Raw genomic sequence first — 19,779 nt, 5'->3', positions numbered from 1 at the left:
AACTTTAAAGGGGTCATATGATGTTGCTAAAAAGAACATAGAGAAAGGACAAATTGAAATCGCATCATATGACCCCTTTAAAGAGACATGGAAGAAAATCAAGCATTTCAAATGGTTAGACAGCCTCAACAAACAGCACTGATGAGAAGAAAAGACACCAGTGTCACACCAACATAAAGCACATGCATTTCATAACACACATCATCAGCATTACTAAAGAAAAATCTGAAGAGTTTTACTGCAGAGACACTAATGCTATTCTACAAACAAACAAATAAATGAAGAAACAAACAAACAAATAAATAAAGAAAGCACTTAACAAAACAAAAATTGAGCCAATCACGAGAAAAAAAAAATAAAGCAACTCGTATTAAAACAGAACAATACAAGAAAAAAATACATTTACAAAAAGCTAATCAAGAAAAACAAAACAAACATTCAATAAAAAAAAAAAACATGGGGGAATGAATGAATCAATGAATAAATAAATTAATTAATAACTAACTAAATAAATCAAATCAAATCAAATCAAATGCAGTCTCGGGGCCAGTGGTTTGACTCGGAAGGACTTTTATTTGGAAACCCGTCCGCTGCTCTCCGTGTTGTGTTTGTTGTCAGTGCAGACCTGTTGAACTCATGCGGATTTCAGAAAAGACCGTCCTTTTTCCACAATGAGGGCTGTTCCCACATGGATCGATAAAGTTCATGACCGGGATAAGGTTGAACAGTGGTCAGCTTCATGATTTCCCAAACATTAACCGCAGAGCAGCACGGATGTGCTTAGCAACAGTTGCTATGTAATCAATATAAGCATTGACGACCCAACTTCAGAGTTACGTGTGATTTCTGCCTGTTTCCTTCATAACACAACACTCAAACATCACAGGTGGCATTAATGTGAGGCACGGTGGTTCTCTTTAGTTTGACTTCAGGATTCTGGAGGAAACATTCCGTGTTTCATTCACTCATAACCCTCACTCTCTGTTTTTCAGCATCTATGATCTCGCCTTCAGACCTGACGGCTCTCAGCTCATCGTCGCGGCTGGAAATCGAGTTCTGGTATCGGATCTGCATCTGCACACATCACACAATTCATAGGCTGTGTGTGGATCCACACTAACTAGTGCACAGTGACCTAGGTGTCCAGGCCAGTCTTAATGTGCACACTATGATGAGAATGCCACACAATGATGAATTTATCCCTATGCTGCCCTAATCTAGGTATTTATTGTTAAGAATCTTTCAATAATTATGTATATTAAAACTTGTGTGATCATTTGCATGCTAAAGGAAATGTAAGATGTGTGCCCTGTAATGTTGTTTACGCTATTGCTATGTATGCTGTGCTATTTATCATTGAAAATGGATGCGTTAGAAGTTGCTTATGCTCATCTATGCTTCTATTGTTGTTTTTTGCAGTTTTACACCGCTTCCATTAAATTGCACTTGGATCCAGTTGTTGTCTCAAGTCTTTGTTGGAGGAGTGTTAAGCTTGCTGCATAGCTATGTATGTGTACACAGTGAGGGCAGTAAAATCCCTATGATTTATACGTCAATATATTTTCTCACAATATATTTTTTGGCCATTTAGTATACAGTATTTCTGAAAAAAAAAAAAAAAGAATATAATATATAAGCATTTAAAAATAAATTTGTCGCTCCATATATTTCAATCCAAGAACATTCACATCAGGGTTATATTATAGTAAACTAAAACTATAAATTAATTGTTACTTGAAATAAAATAAAATATAAAAACTTTTAAAGTATATCGTCTGTCGAAGCCATAGGACCATAAAATGTTCGTTCAATCAAAAGTGCATTCGTGTTTTGGAGGCGTGGCTTTGCAGTGTGATTACACAGGGAGGGTGGGATCTTGCTTTCAAAGCTAGCTTGCTATCGCTAGCCTTTCAGAAATCGCCTACCCTACATTTAAAGGGTTAGTTCACCCAAAAATGAAAATTAGCCCAAAAATTACTCCCCTCAAGTAATCCCAGGTGTATATGACTTTCTTCTTTCAGACAAATCGAGTCTGAGTTATATAAAAAATTGTCTTTGATTTTTCAAGCTGTTTAATGCCACTCAGCGGGTGTTGCATTGCTTCAGTCCAAAAGAAGTGAAATAAAAAGCGCCCATCCATAAAAATAAAAAAAAGTGTCTGTTTACGTGGCGCAATGCAACGCAACGCGTAACAAGACAGTATAAGTCATTATAATCAGTAATTATGTCCCCACTGGATGCAACAAATGCCTTTTTTGTAATGGGTTTTAATGTTTATGTCTCGTCGCTCCGACCAAACACGGCATCAATAGTATGTGAGGGGCGTAACATTTCCGTCTCACGCTTGAGGCTAAAATGCCGGCAGTTCTGACTCACGTAAGTACGTTTTCTTTTATCATTTGCTACTGATGATTCAAACGCGAGTTTTGGGCAGTGTGGATTAACGTTAGCACTTGTTGTTTGTCATTTCTCTGATCACAAATGCAGACATGGTTTTATGTTTACGCGGCGCGATGCAATGCAACGCAACGTGTAAAAAGACAGTATAAGTCATTATAATCAGTAATTATGTTATCGATACTCATGATTATACAAATCACTGGATGCAACAAATGCCTCGTTTAATGTTTTTGTCTCGTCGCTCCGGCCGGACACGGCATCGACAGTATGGTGAGGGGCGTAACATTTCCGTCACACGCTTGAGGAATTCGCCCAATCACAACGCACTGGATAGTCAGAGCACACCTCGCTTTTTCAGATCGATGAGCTTTGTAAAAATCGACGCGTTTCAAAAAGGCGGGGCATAGAGGAGAAACAATAATGTACAGTATGTGGAAAATAATGTGTTTTTTTAACTTTAAACCGCATAAACACATTTCATTACACCAAATACACAAAATAATGTTCTTTTTAGCAGCATCATATGACCCCTTTAATATAACTCAGACTGGATTCGTCTGAAAGAAGAAAGTCATATACACCTGGGATGACTTGAGGGTGAGTAATTTTTGGGCTAATTTTCATTTTTTGGTGAATTAACCCTTTAATTAAGCATAATTTCTCATTTTTATTTAGTTTTCATTTTAATGTGATGCACTGAAATAATTAAAACTAAAACTGAAACAAATGATAAAACTATAACACTTAAATAAACAATAAAAACTAAAGAAAATGACAAAAACAAGAAAATTACTAAAAAAATTTGCATTAACATGAAAGCAAAAAATATACAATTCTAAATATGAATAGGATCTCAGTGATACTAAAATAACACTGAATATCTCATATTTAAAAAAAACGTTGTCTGTAACACGTGTGAACATATAACACATATTTCCAGTCTTACAGTAGCCTACATTTATGTGTTATATCACACATGTTACAGACAAGTTTTTTTATATTTTTTATATGAGGTACTAGTGTTTCATATTCTCATGTTAATCCTGAGTACCTATAGAACAGTACTGCATCCTTCAGATCTCCAAAGAGTCTTTAGTTTTATCAGATTTATAAAAGACAAACAATTTTAATTCATTTCTCTTCAAGTATTTGTGTACTGTACGTACAGTAAGGGAGTTATTGGTCAAATCTCACCTGTAGTAAGTCAGTCCTGTAGCTACAAACATACTACAACCTTTGTAACATGAAAAAAAAAACTTTTGGTGAATTATAATAATTTTTCATGAAAATATTTGTGTACTCTACGGACAGTAAGGGAGATATTGGAAGTATTATCTAAGGTGAGATATTGGCAAAATATATTCAGTCAGACACAGTATGTTTGATTGAATAAAAAAGACACAAAAGAAACTCCATTAACGCTTGGCTCTTTGGGAAACTGAAGAAGATTCTCTTTCCCTCACATCCAAAAACACTCTTCTTTGGAGACATTGTTCTGTGCAGCGCTGCCGAATGAAGCACATTGATGGGTGTCTCTCGCTCTTGCTCTGGTTGATGTGTTTGCTCTTCCGGGAGAAGAGCCTGCCAGTTATACAGGGCCACACTCGAAAAAATCTTTCCCAAACTTATCTGAACCCTGAATGAGTGTATTTGGCACAGAAATACTCCGTTAGACATCCAACTCGATTTTTAAACTTTTGCCATGTTTAGCATGAGAATCAAACTCTTTAACAGTGTAAATGACTCAGAATGCATGAAAGAGCATTAGACCCCTCCTTTAAATAAAGGAATAAATAAATGTATGTATATATAGGGGCAGTCGTGGCACTTTTTTTTTTTTTTTTTTAATATACAGGGGCGCCGCTATGGTTTCTGGCCCGCTGAACAGCATATTGACTCTGGGCTCCTCCGTGATCGTGTTCTGCAGAGTGGGGGTGTCCTCCTCAGTAAAAATCACATCCCGGGCCCCCTCTCCCTAGCCGGGCCCTTGTCCTAACTGCCCTATACCATTCGGTACGAGGCTTTCGGTTCGGTACGCATTACAAACCGAAAGATTCGTTGGACTAATTCTATTACATATGGAAACTAAAAGAACTTTAAGTGTGTGAAATATAATGTTCTCAGTACCACTGCGCTCAACAAGGCAGCCCAAACGACGTAACAGGCAATGTGCTGTCTGCCCCGCGATAACCTCCTCTTGCTGGGGTGCGTCGAAAGACGATGATCTTGTATCGACGACATCAGAGATATTGTCAAAATAAACAATTATTGGCAATATTAAGAGGATTTGGCATTTCCAATCAATGTAGGCATGTTACATTCTTATTTTTATTAAGACTATTATTATTATTATTATGAAGTTACTTTTATTATTAAATTAAAATTACAATTAATTTACCCAGCAATATTAGCTACCGCATAACTGACGAAGATAACAAAACATTAGGCTATTTACTCCTCGATTAAAATGTTAAAAACATGTCTTTTAAAACGAAAACGTACTGAACCGTGACACCAATGTGTTGTATCGAACCGTGAATTTTGTGAACCGTCACACCCCTAATATATATATATATATAAAACATTTAATTTCATTTATTTATTTATTTATTTTTTGCCATATGAGTGAATTTAGGTGGTTTTGATCAGATCATGATGACTGACATGTGTGTGTTTAATGTGTGGTACTGGTATTCACTATGTTATGAGGACCAAACATCCCCACAAGGATAGTAATACCATTTTTTGGTCCCCATGAGGAAACAAGCTTATAAATCACACAGAATGAAGTGTTTTGAGAATGTAAAAATACGTGCAGTTTTGTGTGAGGTGTAGGGTTAGAGTAAGAGGATAGAAAACACAGTTTGTACAGTAGAAAAACCATTATGTCTATGGAATGAACCCATAAAACATGTAAACCCAACATAAGTGTGTGTGTGTTTGTGTGTGTGTGTGTGTGTGTGTGTGTCAAGACCACATGAACCAGTTGAGTCCTCTGCACAATCTGACTTTGCTGCAGCCTGAAATTGAACTGCTTTTTTTGTCTCATGCAGCGCACTGTCTGCGTCTGAGTAACAAACTAAAAACAACAACAAACAAAAAAGTGCATGTGATATTAACAGACGAACTACGCTCATATTTATAATTCTAAACAATCAGTAAGCGACAGGTGCTAGGAAACGCTGTTTTTTTACTCATTTATTGACGAGTCGGCTGCGGTGCGGCCAACTGAATGCGCTGCTTCTCTGCCGCTCACTGCACAGAACAGACGCCGAGAGAGGCGACACTTCTCCGGGAAAGTCAGACCTCGCGTTCACGGGACAGCACTGGAGAAATCTTCCAACTGAACCATAGCTAAGGTTTATCCAAAAAAGTCGCTAGGTATATTCAATATCAATATTCTATGGAAAAAGCTGCTAAAAGGGTCTGAAAGTTGCTAAATCTAGTGCTAAAGTCGCGCTCGTGTGTGTGAGCGCGGGAGCTGATGGCCAGGGGCGGTGGATATTTGTGGCGGTCAATGTGGATATTGTGGGTGAGTTCTTCTGTGTCATCACGTTCTATTAGTTCTACAGCTTCAGTTTAGGAACTTTCACGCCAAACGCGAGTGAATCCTCCAAATTGATCCGCGATTGATGGCGATAACTCTAGCAATGGACAGAACAAATTATCTGACAAGCCGATGTCAAACCAGAGCTGTGCTTTAAGTGATGCAGAGTAAATTCCGAGTAACAAAACTACAGCAGCAACAACTAGGGAGCTGAAATGGCAACTGAGCTACTGGGTGATCCTCTGCTGCCATCTACTGGATATAATGGTAATTTTATGTCATTTTCATCTTAAGTCTTTGTTTTCCACCAGGATACAATTTTTTCCCCCTGTCTTCTTTATGAATGAAAGTGAACATTTAACGTGAATTTTGGCAGAGTTACAAAATAATAATAAAGGCTTTAAATTAGTATAAGTGTTTAAAAAATGTAGGGTTTTATTTTTCACCCATGATGAGTTTGCATCCCAGGGAAAAACTGGCCATCATACACTGAATGACTGAGGATCACACACTACCAGACTTTAAAGTCGTTCAGATCACAATAAACTCATGCTGAAACATGCGCCTTGTTGCTAGGAGACGCATGACAAATGAAAACAACATGTATTCTAAAATCGGCTCAAAATATCAAACGTGTGATCTCCTCCGACTGGATGGAATCAAAGTCTGAAGCTAAAAAAATCAGAGTCTGTGACCATCATACACTACACGATTTTCTTTGAAATCTGTCAACTCTAATCTGCAGACTGGCTCTGAACTTTGGCAACGTTCGCCGAATTCTCCAGACTGTAAAATCTGGGAAAAATCGGTGCAACAATGGCGTAGGGTATTCTAGCTTTCAGGGTGTGTTCAAATGTCATGTTCTACACACCTGCTGGTTTCTTTCAGATTCATTCTACAGCTTTTTCAGATCATCTTCAGCCCATGCAGATTAACATTTAGGTAAAGCTTTTTGGCACTCAATACCATTACCATGTAATGCATCAACAAATCAGGCCGAGGATGTCGATCCTGAAGTGGTGAAGTATCTTTGCAGCATGTTGATGTGCTCTATCTGGACAAAACTACAGGGACTCCTGTCCATTACATCAGCAGGGACTTTAATGACATTGCATTCTAAATACATAGACATTAATATGGAGATGGTTCCCCTTTGCAGCTATAACAGCTTCCACTCTTCTGGGGAGGCTTTCCACAAGATTTTGGAGTGTTTCTGGGGGAATTTTTGTCCGTTTATCCAGTAGAGCATTTGTGAGGTCAGGCACTGATGTTGGACGAGAAGGCCTTGTTCACAATCTCCGTTAGAGTTCATCCCAAAGGTGTTGGATGTAATTGAGGTCTGCGGGCCAGTCGAGTTCTTCCACGACAGACTCATCCAACCAGTCCAATGTCTTTATGGACTTCAGTGCACTGAGGCTCGGTCATGCTGGAATAGAAAAGGCTGTTCCCCCAGGGTAACGTTCTCTTGGCGTCCATCAGACCCAGAATCGCCCCGTCAGACTGTGTGATTGGTCGCTCCACAGAGCAGGTTTCCACTGCTCCAGAGTCCAGTGTCGGTGTGCTTTCGTTTCTCTGCTGATATTAATGGCAGTGGAAGTTTAGAGCTCTTCAGCTCTGGAATCAGCAGGGCCATTGTTTTCACAAACGTTTGTAAAGTCTGCATGGCTAGTGCTTGATTTTACACTCGTGGCAACGGTTCTGATTGAAACACCTGAAATAGTGTGTCTCAATACTTTTGTCCATATAGTGTATTTGCGTAAAATGTGAAGCAGATTGAAATATTGTTGGTTCGATGAATTGGTTCGAACCTAATGAAATGGCCAAAAATCATATGAACTTTTAAATAACTCTGCTTACAGTTATTCTGTCTATATTTCATGCAGAAAGGTTTTCTTCATATCTTTTCTTTACACTTTTCTTTTATTTGTGTATCTTTTTTGCAAACCTCACCACAGTGTTGGTCAAATCTTTACCAAAAATGGGTGAGATCATCTTCAGACTCAGAAACTGAAGAACTGTGTTGTATGATACATAAGCCACAAACAGTAGTATGGTTTCTGGAGAATGAAGACAGTGAGCCAGTATCTTGGCATTGGTTTTGCATATTTGCATGAAACTCATGTATCATTGACATGGTACTCCGGTAATGCCTCATAAATTTCAACCAATAAGTGTTTGAGTTCACATGTGCTTCCCATCGCTGTGTGAACGTATGTTTCATGGTGTGTTTCATTGGCAGCCATATCACCCTGCAGCCCAAGACTGGTCACCCACTGAAGCTAAGCAGGGTTGAGTCTGGTCAGTACCTGGATGGGAGAAAACTAGGCTGCTGCTGTTAGCCAGCAGGGGGCACTCACCCTGTGCTCTGGGTGGGTCCTAGCGTCCCAGTATAGTGATGGGGATACTATGCTGTCAAAATGCACCGTCCTTCGGATGAGACGTTAAACCGAGGTCCTGACTCTCTGTGGTCATTAAAAATCCAATGATGCCCTTTGAAAAAGAGTAGGGGTGTAACACTGGCATCCTGGCCAAATTCACCCATTGGCCTCTGTCCATCATCCTGGCCTCCTAACAATCCCCATACACTGATTGGCTTCATCACTCTGTGTCCTCTCCAGTAATAAGCTGGTGTGTGGTGGGCGTTCTGGCGCACTATGGCTGCCGTCGCATCATCCAGGTGATTCCCCTTCCATGTAACAGAAATGCCCTATATATATGTAACGGATTATTATGATTCTGTGTTCAGAGGTTCTGCCGCTGGTGGAGTCCTATCTGGAGGACGATATCTCAGACGAGGAGGCCATGTCTCTCATTGACCTGGAAGTGCTTCGTGTGCAGACGAGCAGCAGCTGGCAGGAGATGAGCCGCGGCGATAACGTCTCAGTCACATTCACACTACATTCCCATTCATACGCAGAAGAGCCAGAGGAAGTATTGTGGAGATTGTAGACTAATTCTGATGCAAGGTTATCAGTTCGTTCTGTTTGAAGAACTGTTCAGTGACCATTTGGACTTGACTGACGAATGGATAAAGAAAAGCAAGTCCAGTCGATGTCCAACATACAAATCACACAATCACAATTTAATACATTTTAATGTGAATCTGAATATTGGCCTTTAAAGGAGTTCAAAAACATCACAGAAAGCCTTTGCTGGAAAGCTGTGTTGTCTAGATCGAGGCACATTCAAAAATGTGATGTTAGATATTAGTGAAAGTGTGCATTTGTTTAGAGATCTACAACCTGCTGATCACAGAAATCAAACAGAGCAGGCAGAGGACATACAGTAGGAACAGTGTGCTTAACTCTGTGTGTGTGTGTGTGTGTGTGTGTGTGTGTCTGTGTGTGTGAGTGTGAGTGTGAGTGTGAGTCTGGGTCTGTGTCTGTGTGTGAGTGTGTCAGAATCGCAGTGTCTGAGGTTGGATGATGGGATTGAAGACTCAGAGGACGACCCGTTCACAGCCAAACTCAGCTTTGAGGTGAGAGGGTTCCTGGTCACTGAAGTGCTGTGTGAGATGAGTGTGTGAGTGTGCTGTGCTGGTGTTTACAGCAGGGTGGCCGTGCGTTCGTGCCGGTGCTGGTGAATCGTGCCGTGCTAAGGTGCATGTCCAGATGAGATGTTCTGATCAAGCACTGGCCCAGACCGCTCAGCTGGCAGTACTACCGCTCTCTGCTGCCAGACGTCAGCATCACCATGTGCCCTTCCTGCTTCCAGGTACACACACGCTCGATCACGCACTCGGCCCTCTGTTCTGATGTTTGAATGTATTGTGTTGTGGTGTTTTCACAGATGTTTCACAGTGAGGACTACGAGCTGCTGATTCTTCAGCACAACTGCTATCCATACTGCCGCAGACCCATCGACAAGCCCAGCTAGCACAGCAGTATGCGTGGATTAGCCTCCAGACCATCACTTCACCTGTGTGTCAGTAGGACTGAGGTTTGATCATGATTGAGCGGCTAGAAACGCATCAGTAAATGCCAGCTCAGCACAGCGCTCTGATAGGATCAGCCGGATCAGCCGGCGAAGCTGATTACAGCATTTGTACATGTGAAGACATACATACGCCTTATCACACTCACACACACACACACACACACACAGCTCTGTCCACTTCAACATGTTTGCTTGGATTCAGGCAATTTAACTAAAGAGTAATATTAATGTCTCTAATATGTATTGTTGTAATGTTTTCTTATCAGTAGAGCTGAAGTGTTTGCATTGATTGCTTCATGTAGAATGTGTGAGTGGTTTTTGCCTGTAAAGCTGGCTGCTGTAAAGCTCAGGTGTTGCATGAGAACATCAGCACATCACAGCTGGTGAGATGCTAGAAACATCGACAAAAAACGTTGTAACTGATGTGAACCGTAAGCACCACAGAGTCTCCACATACAGTAATGACCATCACTCTCAATACCAGTTTCTCATTTTCATATTCCCATCATCCATCCATCCATCCATCCTCCACACTGCTTGCCCTCTGTAAAGTGGCTCAGCCCAAGCGTCTGGACGAATGGCTAGTCCATCTCACACAGACATTCAGATTCAAATGGCTTTATTGGCATGACAAAAAAAGAATAAAAATAACATTGTAAACACGTTGGTAACATGAAAATACAGACATACATTTACACACAAATAAGAATGAGAAGGAAAAGGCCCAAAAGCACACAGTGAAGTGTCATCTGCATGTTATTGTGTTGTTGGTCGTTTCAGTGTCTCTAATTCACTGCACGTCTCTGCAGCACTCAGACAATGTGCCCATGATCAGTGTCTTCATTTATTATTTTTAAAAGATGGAAATCATACTAGTTTTTACAATTAAGTGAACTATACGAGTATGTTTTGTATAATTTCACTACTTCTGAGTGCGTTCTGAGCGAGGAAATATTTTTGCCATGTCACCATTAAATAATTAAGAAATTATTGTTTGTAATGTTTTCTTTGGAATATTGTTTGATTGCAGAATCACTTCAGTTTTTTTTCTGTCCTCAATGTCATTTTCCATCATGTTAGTCTTTAATAATGTCAATTTAACTAACAAGAGCCAGTTTCCTCCATCATCAGTGGGAAACCAACAGCACAAACATGAGCAGGAATTAGCAGTGCAGTTTTAACAGCTTGTTCTCGCTCTGATTCATTCCTGTTTGACGGTTAATAAATGAACTCTCAGTCCCACCCTGCTTATGTCCATGCAGCATTATTTCAGCGGTACTCATTGTTTTTGTCATTGTGTAAGTAATCATGTGTTATAAAGTTGAAGCGTGTGTGGCTGGGCTTCACCAGAGCAGCTTTCTGAGGTCTAGTAGTGGATAAAGACCCATGAAACAACAAACACGCAGTTGGATTTCAAATGTTGGGAAACAAAACATGGACCCAATAAAACCCAATGACTGCGCTTGTGGTTTTTGTTGGAGTTTGTGAATTGCCCCTTATAGAGACATACTCATTTATTTAAAGTAATGGGGGCTGTTGCTGTTGTCTTACGGCCGTTTAACCTTGTGGATTATCAGGCCACACTCACACTCACACTCACACACCCACACACACCCACACACACACTCACACTCACACACACACACACATACACACATATGCACACACACACACACACAGCTCTGTCCACTTCAACATGTTTGCTTGAATTCTGGCAATTTAACTAAAGAGTAATATTAATGTCTCTAATATGTATTGTTGTAATGTTTTCTTATCAGTAGAGCTGAAGTGTTTGCATTGATTGCTTCATGTAGAATGTGTGAGTGGTTTTTGCCTGTAAAGCTGGCTGCTGTAAAGCTCAGGTGTTGCATGAGAACATCAGCACATCACAGCTGGTGAGATGCTAGAAACATCGACAAAAAACGTTGTAACTGATGTGAACCGTAAGCACCACAGAGTCTCCACATACAGTAATGACCATCACTCTCAATACCAGTTTCTCATTTTCATATTCCCATCATCCATCCATCCATCCATCCTCCACACTGCTTGCCCTCTGTAAAGTGGCTCAGCCCAAGCGTCTGGACGAATGGCTAGTCCATCTCACACAGACATTCAGATTCAAATGGCTTTATTGGCATGACAAAAAAAGAATAAAAATAACATTGTAAACACGTTGGTAACATGAAAATACAGACATACATTTACACACAAATAAGAATGAGAAGGAAAAGGCCCAAAAGCACACAGTGAAGTGTCATCTGCATGTTATTGTGTTGTTGGTCGTTTCAGTGTCTCTAATTCACTGCACGTCTCTGCAGCACTCAGACAATGTGCCCATGATCAGTGTCTTCATTTATTATTTTTAAAAGATGGAAATCATACTAGTTTTTACAATTAAGTGAACTATACGAGTATGTTTTGTATAATTTCACTACTTCTGAGTGCGTTCTGAGCGAGGAAATATTTTTGCCATGTCACCATTAAATAATTAAGAAATTATTGTTTGTAATGTTTTCTTTGGAATATTGTTTGATTGCAGAATCACTTCAGTTTTTTTTCTGTCCTCAATGTCATTTTCCATCATGTTAGTCTTTAATAATGTCAATTTAACTAACAAGAGCCAGTTTCCTCCATCATCAGTGGGAAACCAACAGCACAAACATGAGCAGGAATTAGCAGTGCAGTTTTAACAGCTTGTTCTCGCTCTGATTCATTCCTGTTTGACGGTTAATAAATGAACTCTCAGTCCCACCCTGCTTATGTCCATGCAGCATTATTTCAGCGGTACTCATTGTTTTTGTCATTGTGTAAGTAATCATGTGTTATAAAGTTGAAGCGTGTGTGGCTGGGCTTCACCAGAGCAGCTTTCTGAGGTCTAGTAGTGGATAAAGACCCATGAAACAACAAACACGCAGTTGGATTTCAAATGTTGGGAAACAAAACATGGACCCAATAAAACCCAATGACTGCGCTTGTGGTTTTTGTTGGAGTTTGTGAATTGCCCCTTATAGAGACATACTCATTTATTTAAAGTAATGGGGGCTGTTGCTGTTGTCTTACGGCCGTTTAACCTTGTGGATTATCAGGCCTCTCTGACCCCAATCTGCCTGTAACCCCATTCCTCCAAATTGCAGCACCTCACTGTAATCTCTCATCTGCGCTTAATCTGGGCACATGGGGGGCATATAAGAGAGGCGCTCGCGTCCCGCGGAGCAGATCTCGCTCTCAGGGACTTCAGTCGCTTTCTGCTGAGAAGAAGGTTCACTCTCATTTTCCCGTCTGTCTACTTTCTCCATTGTGACCCCTGAGCAGTGAACCAAACATGAATGGAACGGAAGGTCCGAACTTCTACGTGCCCATGTCCAACAGGACGGGTTTGGTGCGCAGCCCGTTTGAGGAGCCGCAGTACTACCTGGCAGAGCCGTGGAAGTACTCGCTCCTGGCGGCGTACATGCTCTTCCTCATCATCACTGCATTCCCCGTCAACTTCCTCACGCTCTACATCACCGTGCAGCACAAGAAGCTGCGCACGCCCCTCAACTACATCCTGCTCAATCTGGCCGTGGCCGACCTGTTCATGGTGGTGGGAGGCTTCACCGTCACCCTCTACACCTCCCTGCACGGATACTTCGTCCTGGGGGTCACCGGCTGCAACATCGAAGGCTTCTTCGCCACGCTGGGCGGTGAGTGCTTCATCTCTGCAGACAAACACTCCTGAGAGATTCATCAGATAGCAATCAGAAGCACAGTGTGGGTATTGCTGTGGTAATAAAGACTGGTGTCAAATTTGGGTGATTCTCATAAATACTGTATATGTCAGGATCACATTTCACATAAAAATGGAGCTATTTTGTCTTCATGAAATTTTGTTCCACATTTTTCATGCAAATCTTAATGTTTTATCTTTAAGTTGTTTTATTTATTTATTGTAATTCTCACTATTCTCATATCTATAATATGTGTTTTAATGTATTACAGTCAAACGTATAGTTAGATTCCTTAAAATGTTTAATATGTATATATATATATTTCTTTTAGAATTTACATTGTGATAATATTATCAAGACCACTGACCACATTTCACTCTCTAGTCTCATTACTATAATGCAAAAACGAATTATACATCGAGGTAGTAATTGCTGTACTGTCTTTAACATATGCTGATTTTAAAATCATTGTGACCGCCAGTATAAGAGGACGCATGTAGTACATGCCATCAACTTCTTTGTCTGAAGGAGACGTAAACAGGCAAGCCTTAGGCATGGCAATGAGACGCAGTGTCTCGTTCCCCTCTCAGGGAACCATGATTACATGCGTAACCCGAGACGTTCCCTTTCAAGTAGAACTCGCACTGCTTCTGAGAAGACGCTACGGGGAACAAATGCCCACTATGCCATGCTGAGACAAAAAAGGACTTAACGGTCTTAACAAGGAGGCTCAAAGGGAGCCACTCACACTTGATGTCACTGTCTAGACTTGGCGAGAAAGGGAGCCACCTGCCTAATAGACCCCAACATCTGGGGGGAGGCAGCTCAACCTCGAAGAGTCGACTAGCCTGATAAAATATGAGGAGGGACGCCATCTTAGTTGGTGACATCCTTAACTTGTGCATGACTAGGATTGTTCTTGCACCTACAGTTTCAAGCACTGCATCTAATTCCTCAGAATTAGGGCTCACATTTTAAACCATTAAAATGGGAGTAATAGATGGGGTCTGAAAGGAAAAGAAATCCCGCCAGACTGTCTGCCGCTACTTATTTTGCTTTGATGAATGCGGGACCGAACCGCGGTGTGCATGTGAACAGTCACCAGTGTGAGTGCCTTCAACTCCCTCAATAGCCGAACACACTGTGCAAACGCTAACTACTATCCCTCAGATGAGAACAAAGAAGTAAAACTTTCTTACCCGTCTCTTTCAGTCAGACTTATGAATACAACACAAATAGTGTCTCACAAAGAGTGCATTCAGCCCCCTCAAGGCCAGAATGTGCATGCTCCTCACCCAAGTACTTAACGCACAAGTTGTGTGTGTCCTCAGGTGTCAGTATTGCTGATACAGAGGCACACACTTCCTGAAAAGCTGGGTTGGGTCTTTCTCCACAGTTGTCACCTTCACACATACACAAACAAACGGATCCTGAAGACAAAGAAATTGATAATGAACACTACAGGCATCCTCTTATACTGGTGGTCACACCAGTAGTGAAGTCACAGACTGTCATCGTCCAATGGCATTGTCGCTTTTAAACACATGCTTCAGACACGGTCATGCTGGAGGCATTCTCCATAACGTCTTCTCAGACAGGTTTCTTACTCCATTATCCAACATAACATGGAGGTTTTTTTTTCCACTGTCACCTTGGTTCTGAATGCTAGGTAACTCTATCATACAGATTGAGTATTAAGGCGTTCAATCAAGTTCTCAGTAGAACTGTTTGGGTTTGAGCGATATGACCAACATCTTATACCATAGGTCTTCAACCCTGCTCCTGGGGACTCACCGTCCTGCAAAGTTTATTTCCAACCTGCTTCAGCACACCTGCTTGAGTATTTTCAAGTGATCCTGAAAAGTTTGATTAGCTGATTCAGGTGTGTTTGATTAGGGTTGGAGCTGAACTCTGCAGGAAGATTGGTCCCTGGGAGCAGGAGCAGGATTGAAGACCTCTGTCTTAAACCATGATTTGTGTCATTTTATATTATGACAGTGATACACATCAGTTTATAGTAATTCTGCATTCTGACTGCAACAGGTTTATCGCTACAACAAAACACTGAAACCAGAACCATTGAGGATTCTGAAATAAACTATCCTATCTCTCATCTCTAACGTGGACTAGGAGGAGACTATAAGTTTGGAGCTGAAGTGATCGATGGCTTCTCTATGTTTGTCAGGTGAGATCGCGCTGTGGTCTCTGGTGGTTTTGGCTGTCGAGCGTTATATTGTGGTGTGTAAGCCAATGACAACGTTTCGTTTCGGAGAGAAGCACGCCATCGTGGGAGTGGGCTTCACCTGGATCATGGCCCTCACCTGCTGTGTGCCGCCCCTGCTGGGCTGGTCCAGGTACTCCATCACAGTCTTCCACAAAAGACAGAGCTTTATCCATTCGTTTGTCAACTAAATTCCCCACAACAGTGAAATGTGAAGCTGGGACAGTGCGCTAATGAACATACTGAGGTCCTGACTGGAGGTTTGTTGGTCATGTGACTGTGTGCAGGTATATTCCAGAGGGAATGCAGTGCTCCTGTGGAATAGATTACTACACTCCCAAACCTGAGATCAACAACACCTCGTTTGTCATCTACATGTTCATCCTGCACTTCTCCATCCCACTGCTCATCATCTTCTTCTGCTACAGTCGCCTTCTCTGCACTGTCCGTGCGGTAAGACACACACAAACATGTATTTCTTTGTTCTGTAGAACACAGAAGATATTTTGAAGACTGTTGGTTACCAAACAGTTTTGGTTAGCACTGACTTACATTGTATGGACAAAAAATGCATAATTTTCCTTTTTGGGTGAACTATCACTTTAAATGAACGATTCATATGTAACAAACAAGCACAGACTTAGAGTGCTTTTTTAAAGCAGTTACTACACAAAGGACACGAGATCTACTTCCTGACGTGAGGTTAATAGTTGACCTGTATTGGTGTTGTGCAGTGATGAGCAGGTGTTTCACATCATAACCATATCGTTTATTGTTGACACAGCTGGACCACTGGACCAATCAGCATCCAGGACCACAAACACCACATAGATCATTATTTTCTGTCATTTGTTTTCTGTCGTTAGGCCGCTGCTCAGCAGCAGGAATCAGAGACGACCCAGAGGGCCGAACGGGAAGTGACACGTATGGTGGTTGTCATGGTGATCTCGTTCTTAGTGTGCTGGGTGCCGTATGCCAGCGTGGCCTGGTACATCTTTGGTAATCAGGGGGCGGAGTTTGGTCCTGTAGTCATGACGATACCTGCTTTCTTTGCTAAGAGTGCAGCGCTTTACAACCCTGTCATCTACATCATTCTCAACAGACAGGTGAGACAGTTCTAAATCATGTACTACGTACTAAGTATACTACTACAATATTACGTAAATGTAAAAACAGTTCTAAAGAAAGACACGGCAGGAACACACAGAAGTGCTCTTTCATTCATTCCTGAATGAATCAGTGTTTTTGAATAAATGGTTGAGTGAATAATTCAATGACTCACTCATACAGGAAGTCACGTGGCTGTATATCACCGTGAAATACTGCTCAGATCATCAAATTCGCGGAGCTGCATTAACTATTTTATAATCTGTTTTAAAACATTATGGAGGAGCTCAAACATCTCAAACGGTTAGACAGCTGTGCATTATGAAAAACACTGAAGAGAAGAAGAGCAGACACCACAGTGCTATCCACCAAATTACAATCTACATGCCTGTCACAGTTTCAGCATACTAACAGTAACAGGCTTAACTGATATAGTTTATTTAAATCTAATTGATGAAAAATTACAGCTGTGGCTGTCACAAGTTGTAGTGTGGATCTCACCATTTGAAATGCATGTTCTTACCAAATGATCAAACCTCATAACGTCTAATAAGCTTGCAGGCTAATGGCTAATACACAGAACGGTTCAACTTCATAAGCTGTAGCTTCATTATTTACAATTTTAATTGACAGAGTAGCTACAACAGGCAGCTGAAATCTGCTGTATATATATATAAAAGCAATGAGCTCTGCTCACGTCAGGCATTTAACCAACGTGACATGTTAACTACTTCATGATGAGTGTCTCGTGAAAGTTTGTTTGCCATAATCCTGGATGTGTTTACATTGGTCCAGTTCAGGAACTGCATGCTCACTACGGTCTGCTGTGGAAAGAACCCGTTTGGTGAGGAGGAGACCAGCATGACGGCCTCCAGTAAGACTCAGTCCTCGGTGGTCTCATCCAGTCAGGTGGCTCCCGCCTGACCACAGCTGGACAAATGCTCTCAGCAGCCTCGTACAGGACACATATGTCACTCCACATCATCCCGTCTGCAACTACATCTACTACTTCACTTATTTCTGCCCTGGAATCTTACACGTTTTGTAAAAACTGGCCAATCAGATCTCTATAATACTGCTGCATGTTTGTGCTGCATGTGATTGTGTATTTACATGCAAAATACTTGCAATGTGTTTAGTAACTTGATGGCATTCCCATGTATTTATCTCAACAGCTGTTCCAATAGTTTGGCTGATAATCCAGCTGTTAGATGAGTATTTAGCTATGATCAGTTATGATCTTGTAAAGTCATGTTCTGATTTTGACCGGTTAACCTTTTGTAGGCTTAAGTTCTGAGTCCATGTGCTGTTTCTTTATAAAGTTTGATGTTGATGAGACTGAGTGCTGGAGCCAGACGAGACCTCAGGAGATTCACCACACACCCAGCGAAACAGTTCTCTGAACGTTTAGATGTAAATGTCATCTGTGGAAGAATTATGATTGAATATGTAAATGCGTAAAGACATGACATTGTCTGCAGATTACAAAATATAGGGGCAAAGCAGAAATAAAAGTTCACGTAAAACCAAAAATGTTTACTAAAAGACATGACAAAGAAAACTGGAATTGTTACACAATGTTTTAGTAAAGTTTGTCTTTATTGATAAAATTTCCCTCTTTCTCCAAAAAAATTAAACAATTCCAGCAGAATATCTACAAAAATGATGCACACACTTTGGTTTGGACCCAAAGAAAGACCCAAACCCTTCAAATAATAATAATTAATACAAATGCAACAGTCTCATTCAAGCCTATTATATGTTAATCATATAGTAACTTGTAGTCCAAGGCATCGTGGAATTAAAATGGACTGCCGTTGAACAGTGCAGGCACAAATATCCCATCAGAAACGTTATTCAAATAACACTATGAAATCATCATACAGCTATAAATATTGCTATATGGAGAAGGTCTTGTATAATCCAGTGCATAAGTGGCTCTCCCCAAGCATGGGGTCAGTGCGTCACATGACTGCAGGGCCCCAGGACCCTGGAGTCCACAATTAATTAAACAAACTCCTAATTCAAAGTCAATAGCTGAATACTATAGCAATAGAAAATCAATAAACTCATCATAGCAAGAACAAGCGGTGAAACATGGGCGTTTCCCCCTCACTACTTCACTTGATTCTCCTCATTGGTTCAGTAAATGTGGGACAGTTTTGATCAGATATGGACGTCAGGGCTTCTGTCCTTTGAGGCAGTGGTCAGGGGAATGAATGTGGGCTCAGGCCTCACTGCTGCATTCATAGATGTTGTCTTCCACCAGCGCAATGACCTGCTCAAACTTGTGCTGCAGCTGAGTGCGTCGAGCCGTCGGGCTCGAGTCCAGCGCGCTCAGCACCTGAGTAACACACACATCAATATATACTTAGTTTATTTGAAATCTTTTTTTAAAGGTATTCTGACATCAGTTAGATGAAAAAACAGATCACAAAACAATTTCTATCCGTTTATTTGCTTTAAAATACAGCAGCTTAAACATTCAGAACTGCAGTGCTGTAGTACTCGAGTACAGACTCAAGTCCAAGACCATATTTTCTAAGACTGGTTGAGACCAGCTCATTCAAGTCCGAGTCCAGGCCAAAGTCAAATGCTCCTGAAAATATGGTCTTGGACTTGGGCTTAAGTCAAGTACTAAAACACTGCAGAATTGTGTCCCTTTCAGCGTGCTGTAATCAGTGCACATTGTATATAGGAAACAGTTTGATTTCATGGGCAGGCTAAGGCATGTAGCAAGCTGAGTTTGTGTGTGGTTACTGTAGCAGGCTGGGTTTTTGTGTGGTTACTGTAGAAGGCTGAGTTTGGGGTGTGGCTTGTGTAACATGTTAAGTTTGGGGGTGTGGCTTCTGTAGAAT

At 41.0% G+C, this 19,779-nt stretch overlaps 3 protein-coding genes across 3 annotated transcripts in view; 1 reads left to right on the top strand and 2 right to left on the bottom strand.

Moving 5' to 3' along the window:
• Window positions 1-13,202: 13,202 nt before the first annotated feature.
• Window positions 13,203-17,863, top strand: LOC107747750 (rhodopsin-like). Its single transcript, XM_016562341.1, has 5 exons — window positions 13,203-13,569; window positions 15,779-15,947; window positions 16,102-16,267; window positions 16,681-16,920; window positions 17,717-17,863. The coding sequence occupies exons 1-5, from the start codon at window positions 13,209-13,211 to the stop codon at window positions 17,843-17,845; spliced, it is 1,065 nt and encodes a 354-aa protein (XP_016417827.1). The 5' UTR covers window positions 13,203-13,208; the 3' UTR covers window positions 17,846-17,863.
• Window positions 17,864-19,128: 1,265 nt separating this feature from the next.
• Window positions 19,129-19,779, bottom strand: part of LOC107747754 (plexin-D1-like) — a 68,786-nt gene continuing 68,135 nt past the window's right edge. The window contains exon 37 of the mRNA XM_016562347.1: window positions 19,129-19,265. Coding sequence (XP_016417833.1) covers window positions 19,149-19,265 — 117 coding nt within the window. The 3' untranslated portion in view covers window positions 19,129-19,148. The remainder of the gene's footprint in view (window positions 19,266-19,779) is intronic.
• The window catches only part of LOC107747748 (DNA-directed RNA polymerase II subunit RPB1-like), a 1,659-nt gene continuing 1,171 nt past the window's right edge, over window positions 19,292-19,779 (bottom strand). Inside the window, exon 2 of the mRNA XM_016562340.1 lies at window positions 19,292-19,779. Within this exon, the coding sequence (XP_016417826.1) occupies window positions 19,707-19,779 (73 nt within the window). The 3' untranslated portion in view covers window positions 19,292-19,706.

The sequence above is a fragment of the Sinocyclocheilus rhinocerous genome, unplaced genomic scaffold (genome assembly GCF_001515625.1).
Source record: "Sinocyclocheilus rhinocerous isolate Xijiao unplaced genomic scaffold, SAMN03320098_v1.1 scaffold1551, whole genome shotgun sequence".
Classification (NCBI taxonomy): domain Eukaryota; kingdom Metazoa; phylum Chordata; class Actinopteri; order Cypriniformes; family Cyprinidae; genus Sinocyclocheilus; species Sinocyclocheilus rhinocerous.
This window is presented reverse-complemented; position numbering and strand designations above follow the sequence as displayed.